Source organism: Netta rufina, assembly GCF_964035555.1.
Source record: "Netta rufina genome assembly, chromosome: 5".
Taxonomy (NCBI): domain Eukaryota; kingdom Metazoa; phylum Chordata; class Aves; order Anseriformes; family Anatidae; genus Netta; species Netta rufina.
This window is the reverse complement of record NC_140128.1, coordinates 33,618,232-33,629,151: the sequence shown is the minus strand read 5'-3', so window position 1 is coordinate 33,629,151 and position 10,920 is coordinate 33,618,232. Positions and strand designations below refer to the sequence as shown.

At 47.9% G+C, this 10,920-nt stretch overlaps 1 protein-coding gene across 2 annotated transcripts in view; it reads left to right on the top strand.

Moving 5' to 3' along the window:
* The first annotated feature begins 136 nt into the window (after positions 1 to 136).
* Positions 137 to 10,920, top strand: part of AMBRA1 (autophagy and beclin 1 regulator 1) — a 128,001-nt gene continuing 117,217 nt past the window's right edge. Inside the window, exons 1-4 of one of the 2 annotated variants that reach the window (XM_084287471.1) lie at positions 137 to 269; positions 9,049 to 9,304; positions 9,561 to 9,619; positions 10,318 to 10,501. In XM_084287471.1, coding sequence (XP_084143597.1) covers positions 9,170 to 9,304; positions 9,561 to 9,619; positions 10,318 to 10,501 — 378 coding nt within the window. In that variant the 5' untranslated portion in view covers positions 137 to 269; positions 9,049 to 9,169. Of the gene's footprint in view, positions 270 to 321; positions 419 to 9,048; positions 9,305 to 9,560; positions 9,620 to 10,317; positions 10,502 to 10,920 lie in introns of those variants that run through there. The other variant, XM_084287472.1, reaches the window with a different exon arrangement.

Genomic DNA, 10,920 nt, shown 5'->3' with positions numbered 1-10,920 from the left:
GGGGGGTGGCAGCGGCGGCGCTGGCAGGCGCTCGGCGCTCGGCAGGTGCGGGCTGCCGCCGCCGCTCCGCCTTCGGCTGCTCGGGCCTGGCCGCCGCTCCTCGGCGCCGCTCCCCGGGCGCGGCTCGGCGCTCGGCTGCCCGGCCTGGCCGGAGCTCGGAGCGGCGGCGGCGGCGGCGAGCGAGCGGTGGGGCCGCTCCGACCGGCCCGGCCCCGGCCCCGGCCCCCGCCCCGGCCCCGGCTCCCCTCAGGCCGCGGCCCCCGCCGCAGGTAGGCCCCGGCCGCGCTCCTCGGCCCGCCCCCGCCTCGGCGCCGCTTCCCCGGGCGGGCCCCGGAAGGTGGCGGCGGAGGCCGCGCCGGGCCCTCGGCGCCCCGGGAGACTCCCCCCGCGCGGCGCTGCGAGCCCCCGCTGCCCTGCGGTAAGGGCGAGGGGCTGGGTGTGGGGCCCTGGGGCTGCGGAGGCGCTGGGGAGCGGCGCCCCGTGCCGCCCGGTTTCTCCCCCAAGCCAGGCGTTTGGGCTCTGCAGGCAGCCCAGCCGTGTTTCTCGGCCCGTCTTTGTTTGCCGCTCCCCCCAGCCGGGTGCCCTTCGCAAATGTCAGCTCGGCTCCCCGGCCCCCGCCCCTCCCATCCTCTCTGGGGTGGCCGGTGGGGATGGGGAGATGGAGCCTGGCGCTGACCTGCTGGTGCCCGGCCGGTGCAGCGCTGCCTGGTTCTGGGGCTGGGTGCGTTTTCAGAAGGAGGGATGAGGATAAATCCGGGCACGCTCCAATGCCTGGTGAGGAACGCAGCAGCGAGTTCCAGGTCTAGTTCCATAACTTCAACATCCTTGTTTGTCTTCTGGACCACTGCTGTGGTTCAGCTTCTGGTGTTCAGAGCTCTTCGGTAGGGCTTGCTTGCTGATTCTGCAGTTAACCAATTCAGTTGGGGTTGCTGTAGATCAGTGTTCTCTTCAGAAGCGGTCCGTCTGTGTATTGAAGATAGCAGGCGAGTATCTGGTACTCTTCCGTGGCGTTGCGGTGGGGATGTTAACGCGGGCAGCAGGCCGTGAGCCGTTCTGTGTTTTTTTTCTAGTGCTTGGAATGAAGAACACGTCTGGATCCAGATCGCTGGGCTCGCCTGCTCAGATTTAGCTACCGGGGAGTGCACGCGGAGTGTTTACTTTGCTGTCAGCTTCTCCTTAATTTTCTTTCTTTTGCCCTTTTCTGAGTCATAGCTGACCCCCTGGATTCTTGTTTGGTTGTTTTCTACTTTTCCGTTTTCCACGCAGCGCTTTCAGCTTTTGTGCAGCTGCAGTGAGTGTTCGTAAGGAAGGCGAGCAGTAACGCTGCCTGCCAGGATCCCCTTGTCACCAGTTAGGGATTTGAATATTTCCTCCCTTCCTGCACCATAATTTTGTTTAACGAAACCAGGAGACAATAACTTCAGTATCTTTTGTGCGGTGGCTAGCAAGCTGACTGAACTCAGGACACCTACAAAGTCACTGTTGATGCTGGTAGTATAGTTAACGCTCGTTAACATTGTTCAGGTGAATAGTGTTAAGCTTTCTTTTCTTTTTTCTTCCCCCCCATTGAGTTTGTATTGTTGGAGACCTGATAAGGGGCAGAGTACATGTTAATAGTTACCTTGTGAGCTCTTCTGGTGAGAGTCCTGCATGAATCTAGGAAGGAGAGTGACAGAAGCAAATTGTTAGTGATGTGAGCACAGAAGAACGGTGCTTTTTGGAAGTGAGTAGTGGGGTGATGCCCCGTTTAAGGGGATTTGTGTTAGAAATGTTTTCATGGAAGGTTGCAAATTGTATGGCAGTTGCTCAATGAAAGACCTACTGATGGAGTTGCTTAAACCAAGAGACAAAAGCCCCTGGTGGATTTAACGTGGGTTGTGAAGGACTTGGACTGTGACTGCTGTCCAGGAGCTGTTTGTTCTCTCGGTTCCGGGTGGTGAGGTGCCAGGTCTGAGCGGGGAGGGAGTCATCCTGCTCTGTGCTGTGGCACAGCTCCGCTTGTGATGCTCTCGGTGAGGTCTGCGGGGCTGTCCTGGCAGAGCAAGGCCGTCCTGCTGCCCTGTTGCAGTGTGTGGCACTAACTCGCCACCTGGAACAGCACGGAATGGTCCATAGCAGTGTCTGTCCCCCATTTCTGATACTTTTTTGTTCCTTCCTCCTTAAGGTTTTCATATGCTTCATCTGAGGCTGAGAAGGGGAAAGGGTGTCAGGAATTGGCAGCGCAGCTTTGTATAAATAAAATCCTTTATCTGCACCCTGTGGTTGGATACCCATGCCATTCCCAAAACCCTTCCATGCCAACCCAAACCACTGTGCTCTGATGCCGGTGCCCCCAAGTCGCTCTTGCATGCGTGATGCCAGTAGGTAGCACTTGGCTGCGGCTCTTGAGCTTGAGGAACCTTCATGGGACTTCTCAAAACCTCAATATTTACATTAATTGCGAACTTCTTTCCTCTTCTATCAAAATGAGAGTGGTTCTCTGAAGGGGTTAAGCTGCTTCCTTTTTTTGCTCTATTTTACTCTTTGCTCTGCCCCTCCTTTCCTACTGCGTGTGGGACTTTGCCAAAGATACCACGGGCTGAGCGCGGAGTCGGGACACAGACTCTTTAATCTCCTGGATCTCAGGTCTGCTCTGTGACAGACCTTGCAGCTTTGTGAAATTATATTTATTCTCTTCCCGGCTTGTGGATCGGAGCTAGCATCTCTTCAAGAATTCTTGAAGCTTACGTGGAAATAGCGATAACAGACAGGGAAACGCTTGGTGTTATCGCTGGCAAATGAAGCTGCCAGACGCCAGACACAGCTTATCGCTTACCTTTTTATGACTTCCCTTCTCATCCGCGCCACCGGTTTGCTGACCTTTAGAAGCTGGGATCCGCAGCTTTCTCTCCCACTTCCCGGTATTTTTGCTGTACATAAGGAGCAATTAAAAGTACTGCTCTCGCAGGTATTCCAGCTCGCTTCATCCAGACTGGGAAGGCACATTGAGGTTCTGATGGCAGCCAGCTCCACCTTGTTGTCATTTCATATCTTGAAACGACAGCGTGCTCTTGACATCTTTGTAATCTAATTAAATTTCCTGAGCTGTTTGTGGTTGCAATTTAAAGCACGGCAATGGATTCTTTAATCAAGAAGCACTAATGCTAGTTATTTTTCTTTCATAATCCTGTTGTGATTTATATGGAAATGCGTCGAGCTGGAGATACAACTTGGAGCCATGCATCCAGTGCATCTGCAGAAGATGTGCTTTGGAGTCACTTTCTAAATCTCTCTCCCTTTAATCGAGGGAAAACTTCAGCTTGCTGAATATCTTTAAAGCTTTGAAGAGTAAAAAGAGTCACACAATGAAAGTGCCTTCGTGGTGGCAATTCTGGGCCCTGTTACCCAGCTCCATCACAGACTCACTGCCTATCCTCTTCAGCTTCTTTTCTTGTTGCAGTTTGGGGCGGGTGGTTGAGGTCTGGCTTTATGCTCTTTGGTAGCCTGATGTCAGGAGCCTGCATATTTCCAGTGTTAATTTCCAGTCTTAATTTAAAGTTCCCATGGTTTTATTTTGTTTGTTTTTTTTAGGATAATCAGGGACACAGAAGAAGAAACAGAAAGCAATGTAACACACTTGAGTTTTGCTTCTTTCATTCTTTCACTTTATTTCCAACACATGTCCATTTAAATATTGCTGCAGGATAACTTGGAAGTTATCGCTTGGAGTTAAGGGAGGATGAATTGTGGTATTAGGAAAATGTAAAAATGCAGCTGATCAGGTACTTTCTCAGAAATTCATGTGGCTTGGCTGCTTTTTGTGGAGCACAAGACAAGTTTTGGAAGAGCAGGAGGTACTAAGTTTAGATCAGTGGAACTGCTCTGGATATGAGTCATGTCACCCTTTTTTACTGATTTTTGTTGTTGTTTTTGCATTGTTCAAATTCCAGTGCTACATAGTTCGATTACTTACCAAACTAGGACTCTCTGACTCGTCCTGTTTGTTTAGCGGAGCTGATACAGCGTGGAGAGGGCAAATCAGCTTTTTTGTTTTGGTTTTACATCAACTTATTTTTTTTGTTTTGCTCAGTCTTTCAAGTGGAGACATGAAAAGGTTTAAAGGGAATGGCAAGGCACTCGGTATGAATTCAGTCAACGATTTTAATAAAACTGCTGGTAGGTTTGAGGTCCTCTTCTACCCAGGACAGCATTTCTGGGGCTTTTTATACATCTTGTTTTGTGCAGTTTAGGAAGATGTTGGCATCGCTGTCCCCATATTGCAGAAGGGGAAACTCGGAGCAGAAACAGGGCACTGAACTAGAAAGTCACAGGAGCTGTGTCACTGCTCACACATGTTCTGAGCGATGCTTTAAGCTTCTAGTTCTGATTTGGAGATGTCCTGTCTCTGGGTCTTGGAGAACGAGGCTTTTACCACCATAAAAACTGTTCTGTGCACGGTCTGCAGATGGTTACTGGTAGAAGTCACCTGCGTGTGCGATAGTGGAATTGTTGAGTTATTACTAATATTTATTAAAAACAATCAAAACCACTGCGTAGTGTTTTTGGTTGTATTTACATTAGTACACTACGTACTGCTGGCACTGGCCCATGACTTGTGGGGATCCCATTGGTTTTATAGTCAGCGCCTTCTGGAAGCCTTAAAACTTGCCAAAGGGACTCGGAGGCAGAAACTAACAGCACGTGCTCCCTTCCTCCCCTCTGGGCTTTTCTGGGGGATTCTCTCCATGGATCCCAGCTTGCAGAGCCAGAGACAGTTTTTATCTTTCCCTTAATGTTGTTCCTGTTTTCCTCAATCACTTGAGAGCTCTTTAGGTAGCAAAGCTGTCTGAAATTATTTGGACATCTGTGTCTCTCGGACAGAACTCCTGTTACAAGTAGTGTTTACCGATTGCAGCTTTTTTCATGTAACCACTGGTGGAGCAGATACCACTGCTCCTGTACGCACGCATCAGGAAAGGCTCCCAGGGGCGTGCTCAGCACACAACCAGGAGGTCCTTAGGAGTGGTAGGAGATCTGTAGTCAAGAGCTGAAGGCCACGTGAAATAACTTTTTCCCCAAAGCCAGCTGTGGTCCCAGATTCTCCACAAAATTATTAACGCCAAAGCTGTATGTGCTTAAGAAATGGGAGCAGGATCTCTGTAAAATGCTGAAGCTTCTTAGTGGAAGACTGACCCACTGCATAACACACAAAATACCTCAGCATCCTTTCTGTAAGGCCACTTGAATGTGTTTGGGTTTATTCCTCTTCTCTCCCCGCCTTCTTGTCAGTGTTTTCTTGTGGTCCTGTACCACTATGAGGTGTTAGCAGTTGGTTTGCTGCTTCACTTTGGTTTTGGGGAGGTTCAGTATCCGCAGAAGTGCCGTTCACAACTGAGCTCACGCTGATCCAAGGCCGGGAGTTCTTGAGGCTTCTTCAAGGACAGCTGGCGCAGAGCAAGTAAAAAGGCTTGGGGTTGGGCTGTGCTCTTTCCAAAATTATAAACAGCCCAGCGTGCTGTCCTGAAATGCCCTGAAGGGAGAAAACTGTTAAGGAAACAAAGCCGCCAATTACAGAAAAATTTCTGAGTTTCCACTTTGGGAATTTCTCTGGAGCCCTGGCCTACATCCAGGGCATCACCTAATCGTCTAGCTGTTGGACTCCGCTTCTGATCATTCTGCTTTAAAAACACAAGACAACAGAAAAATACCGGTCCCAAAGCAGCTCCTGGTGCTGGTGGTGGGCTGCTCATCAGCTGTGATGGCTCAGCTTTTGCAACAGAAGTAATGCTGCTGCTGAATCGATCCACCACTGGCCCAGGCAGGTTTGGTCCAAGGAGCTGCAATTTTCATGATGCTGAGGCCTCAGTAGTATTTTTCAAGCCCACTGAGCTCCTTTTAAACTTTGTTAGTTGGATGCCAGCTGTTTAGCTAGCTGTAAATGTGGTTGGTGCTTCAGTGCTTTGTTTTCTCTTGGTGTTTAGTGACACTGTCATTTCTTTTCGTTACACCTGGGCAAAATGTTTGGATTCGATGGGTACCTCTATTAGATTAGAGAAGGAACTGGGTCTGTCTCTTGGGGAAAAAACAAACACAAGCGAACAAACCAAAACCAACAAAGCAAAACAAACAAATGAAAACAACAACAAAACCCTGAGCAGATGATACAGTAATAAAGTTAAAGTCTTCCTGCTAATGGTAGCAGAGATAACGCCCGTATCTGTGCTGCATCTCTTTCTCCATTCAAAGGCTCGGTTTTTCTTTTTCCTTGCCAATCCAAAGTGTTGCAGAGCGTGTCGCCAAGCAGTGGAGAGCAGTTACTGTGTTCAGGCTAATTCAGGTAAGGGATTAAACTTCTGAAGCACGAATAAAGCCTGGTCCCCAGAGGGACTGACGGTGACTCCAGAGTGCCAGCTCTGCTCAGGAAGGATGCACTCAGCTCTTCCTGACAAGATCCCAGCTTTTAAAGATGTTGAGCAGGTAGCAAAGGCTTTAAGTCTGGGGCTTTATTTTGTTTTCTTTTCAAGTGATTTAAAGAGGTGAGTCAGTTCAAAGCAGCTGGAAAATGAGGGACAGTCCCTGAGGGAAAAATTGCAAGTTTGGACGCGCTCAGGAGGCTCACGTATGAAGTGTTTGTTATATCCGAATTAGTTCAAAAAATTAGTACACGTCTGCGAAGGTTTAGCTAAGTTGTTTTAAGGGAGGTACTCGCTTTTATGCTGTGAAGGTGACTTAATCTTTACAGTAAGGTGAATACAAGGAGCTCCCTACATGCATTTGTAGGTGTTATCTGTTTATTTTGCAGTATGTAAACTTACTCATGGCATAAACAAACATCAAGATGCTTGATAAACATCTTGGTTTCCTTGTTGCCATTGTACTTCATGTAATCTCAGTCCCTATAGGACTGAAATGTTCCCAAGCTGTCGGAGCTTGTACTTTCTCATGAGTAATTGGGTTATCCTGCTTGTAAATTACCAGCTTCTATTAAGTTATTTAGGTTATTTGTCCTTTACGCCTACTGGAAGGCTGCTCTGAAGCTTGGTGGTTGAGGTCTTGGACTTCCAGTGTGGTCTCCCGTTTGTGTTTGGTTTACACATTTATTCTTGCATTGACATTGTACTCACTCCTTGAAAGCACCCATAAAGAGCAGTCAGCTGCTGTTTCCTTAATTTTCCTAGGCAAAGCTAGACGTATGGTTTGCTCCCATAAAACAGGCTTTTTATTGCCTGCGTTGTTCCTGACCTGTCCTTCCCTGCCGCGCTTCCTCCGCTCTGACCCCGTTCGCTTCTGGAGGTGGGTGACCGGCCTCGCTTGCAGAATCCAGATTAGGGTTTATTAGTGTTCAGCGAAGGAAGATTTTCGTTCAGTGATTCATGTGCTGAACAGTGCTTCTGGCTGCGTCTACTCTCGTTAGGCTTTTTGTAGCATTCTAGCATTTGGGGTTTGGGCTCCTTTCATCTGTGCAGTTGCTCCTGTGAACTCCCTTGCGGTAAGACAACTTCAGCTTTCCTATCGCTTCCCAGTAAGGCTTTTATTTTGTAGAGTAATTCCTACATACTGCTTGGCTGACTTGCTGACTCTCAAAAGCAGGCTTACTTTATATTGGGCAGTTTAGCTTCCCTGGAATAGACGATCCCCATGCTGTTCACATTAAGCGTCAGGAAAGTTCCAGCTAGCTTCAGTTTCTGTGGTGGGTTTCACTTCTCCAAAGGTTGATGCATTTACTTGTCCCTCACTTCACTTTAATACCCTTTATTGCACTTTTACAAATGAAAACCGGCCGGCTTTATTGGAACTCATTTTCCTGGCTTATCTCTTCAGACAGCTCCTCCCAGCACGCAGCAGCTGCCTTGAATCATCTGCTCGGGAGGGTTTTTTTAGGGAGAGTGGGAGGAAAGGAAGGCTTGCTAATGACCGCTCTGAATTCCGTCATTGAACAATTAGCTCTTCTTGTGTCCATGTGAACCTATTTTCCTGTGTGTGTGTTTTTGCTTGTTGGTTTTTTTTTTTTTTTTTTTTTTTTTAAGTTGCCACTTCCTTTGTGATCGAGTATTGGTGGTTTTGTTTCATGTGACGTGAAGCAAGGAGGATTTAGCTTTAGATCTTTACATTGAAAAGAGCTGGCAGAGCAGTATGCGCGCTCTGCTGGGATCAGAAGGTAATAACATCGCAGCAGCGCTCCTTGTTTTGTCTTTTCTAAAAAAAAAAAAAAAAAAATCTTCTTTTGGGAAAGCTTTTGGTAACAAGCCCCAATGCAGGAGACTATTTAAAAGCTATGTAACATGGTTGCTATTTTGTTCTGTCAAAAAAATAACTTTTTTCTAAAAACCAACCAAGAAGTCTTACTAATGCTTTCCCTTAGCAGCTCAAAACACACTAAAAGCATCAATCTTTGCCGTTGTGTATTACTTAGGGGATCTGTTGTTCTGAGACGGGAAGATGATTTGCAGACAGGCAAAATGAGCCATCATGGTGGAGTTAGCCAACATGCCGCTGCAGCCCTCGGTGACAGGTTTTGGTCTGCTACGTGCTTGTTTCCATACACTGTGAGCTGTTGGGATAGAAAGGGAAATAATTAGGACTTGAGGTGCATCAATTGTCTAACTTGTGCAGTGCTAATGGTTACCGTTACTGAAATCTGCACAATTTTGCAGAGACTTCTGTAGTTATTGTCAATTTTTAATGCTATTCCTCTAGCTATCTGTCAGCCTTCCCAGATAGGAGCTAAATCTTTAAGGTGTAAAGTGTGTCACTTTGTAGATTTTTTTTTTCTTTTATTATGTACGGCAAGAGATGGAGGGAAGGGTGAAAGTTTCAAGTCCAATTTTTAATTCTCTTTTGATGTGGTATGTCTGCAATATCTGTACGTGGAAAGGGCTAGGTGCTTTCAAAAACCTTTTAAAGTAATCTTTGGCTGCAAAACTGTCAAAACTGGACCTTGATAATGGAAAAAGGCAGCAAAGGTGGGGGAGAGGGTAGATGCTCCTCTTAAATCTGTTGTATTGGGATTTAAAGTTCTTCCTTCATCCAGGTAAAAGCTGCCTTTCTTATCGCTCTTTCTCCGTCTAGGTTTCCATGAAGATAAACAGTTGACATGTGGATAGCCTGTCTGTAGCTCAGTGCTGGTTGTCATCTGGAACCTGCTGGTGTCTTCTCCCGCTGGTTGGCGTAACGTTGGCCGCTGAGAGCCATGAAGTTTGTACCGGAGAAGAACGCGGTGCGCATCCTGTGGGGTAGGGAGCGGGGCACCCAGGCGCTGGGTGCTCAGCGGCTCCTGCAGGAGCTGGTGGAGGATAAAACGCGATGGATGAAATGGGAGGGCAAGGTAAGGTCGCAGCACGGAGGTGCACAGGTTGGTGTTGGAGAGGGGGACGGGAGGCAGGGGTTTGAAGATCAAATTGTCTCGTGATTGTACATTTGATGTGTTACACTTGATATGCTCTCTGGCTCTGTTCAGTTCCTGCAGCGGTGTGATTGTAGATATGTTCCTGCAGCGGGTTCCCCTTACTGTCCGTGTGGCTTACAGTTAAAGTACGATCATGTGACACTTGCAACACTTCCTGCTTTGTTGGCTTTTTCAGAAAGTTGAGTTGCCAGACAGTCCACGCTCCACCTTCTTGCTGGCGTTTAGTCCAGACAGGTAATTAACTCCTAGTTCGTTCCCTGTTTCAGCAGTCTCCTTACGCTTAAAAAAGCGAAGGAGGCTTGTGCCCGTCGAGTTGTTCAGTCCTGAACGGCCAAGTGAAACTCCTGGTTCCTGGCATGCATGGATGGATCGTGCACACCTTCCTAATCTCACAGCTTCAGGCGTAGCAGGTGTTTAATTCTGAGGTACCCGAGTGATGCATAGCCCTAAGGAAAAAGGGTCTGTGTGGCCACCATGGGATTTCATGAAAAACTTGAGGGAGTAAAGGGTGTTTTTGCTACCCCATCCCAAGTGATGGGGCGCACCCACTGGGATAGCGAGGACTAAAGAACAGAGCAAAATGCGGCGTGCATTGGAAACAGGATTGGAGGTGGGATCTCTCAGTGTCAGAACTGGGAATGTTTATTTGCCCCCAACTGTCACTCGGAAGAGTTTCTTCTGAGCTGCATGATGACTCTTTCAAGGTCAAGTTTGTGCTTGCAGATCTGATGAGCTCTTGCTTGCATGGGCCTTGAAATCTGGCCACAAGAACCCTTCTGGCCACTGGTGGTAGAGTAGCCTCTTACCCTTTGAGTGTGGGGCTATGTGTGCTGGGTTAGGTGCCAAAAGACCCTGTTGAGATGAAGCTAACCGCAGTCTGTTTTGCTGTACTCTTCTCGTGCTAATTCTTGTCCTGCCTTCTGCATCCCTAGAACCCTGATGGCTTCCACACACGTGAACCACAACATCTACATCACGGAGGTGAAAACGGGCAAGTGTGTTCATTCCTTGGTTGGACATCGCCGCACTCCCTGGTGTGTGACCTTCCATCCCACCATCCCAGGCCTCATTGCTTCAGGATGCCTAGATGGGGAGGTTAGAATTTGGGATTTACATGTAAGTCTTTCCTGAAACACATACGCTTTTGTATTTGGTGGGTGGTGACCTTTTTTGTCTGAGTTTGTTTGCCAAATGTTGCCTGATAAGAAAGATGTTTGGAAGTTTTGCATAGAATAGAGCAGACTGTAGCCATCCTCCTTTGTCTAGAGAGGAGATGACAGATTCTTCATTTAGTCTGCCAGGTAGGTCATGCTCCTTAGCCCTGATACGAGCAGTACAGATAATGCTGAAGAACTTTAAGCTGAACGCACGTCTTGCACATGTGAAAGACTTGCCATTTTTCATTCCCTTGGGCATATTTCGACTCTTATTTAGAAATTTTGCTGCCCTACCAGTTCTACCTAGCCTGGTGATTGGTTAACAGACAAAATAAGGATGATTACCTGGTCGCTTGGATGGGCAGCGTTTGTACAGGC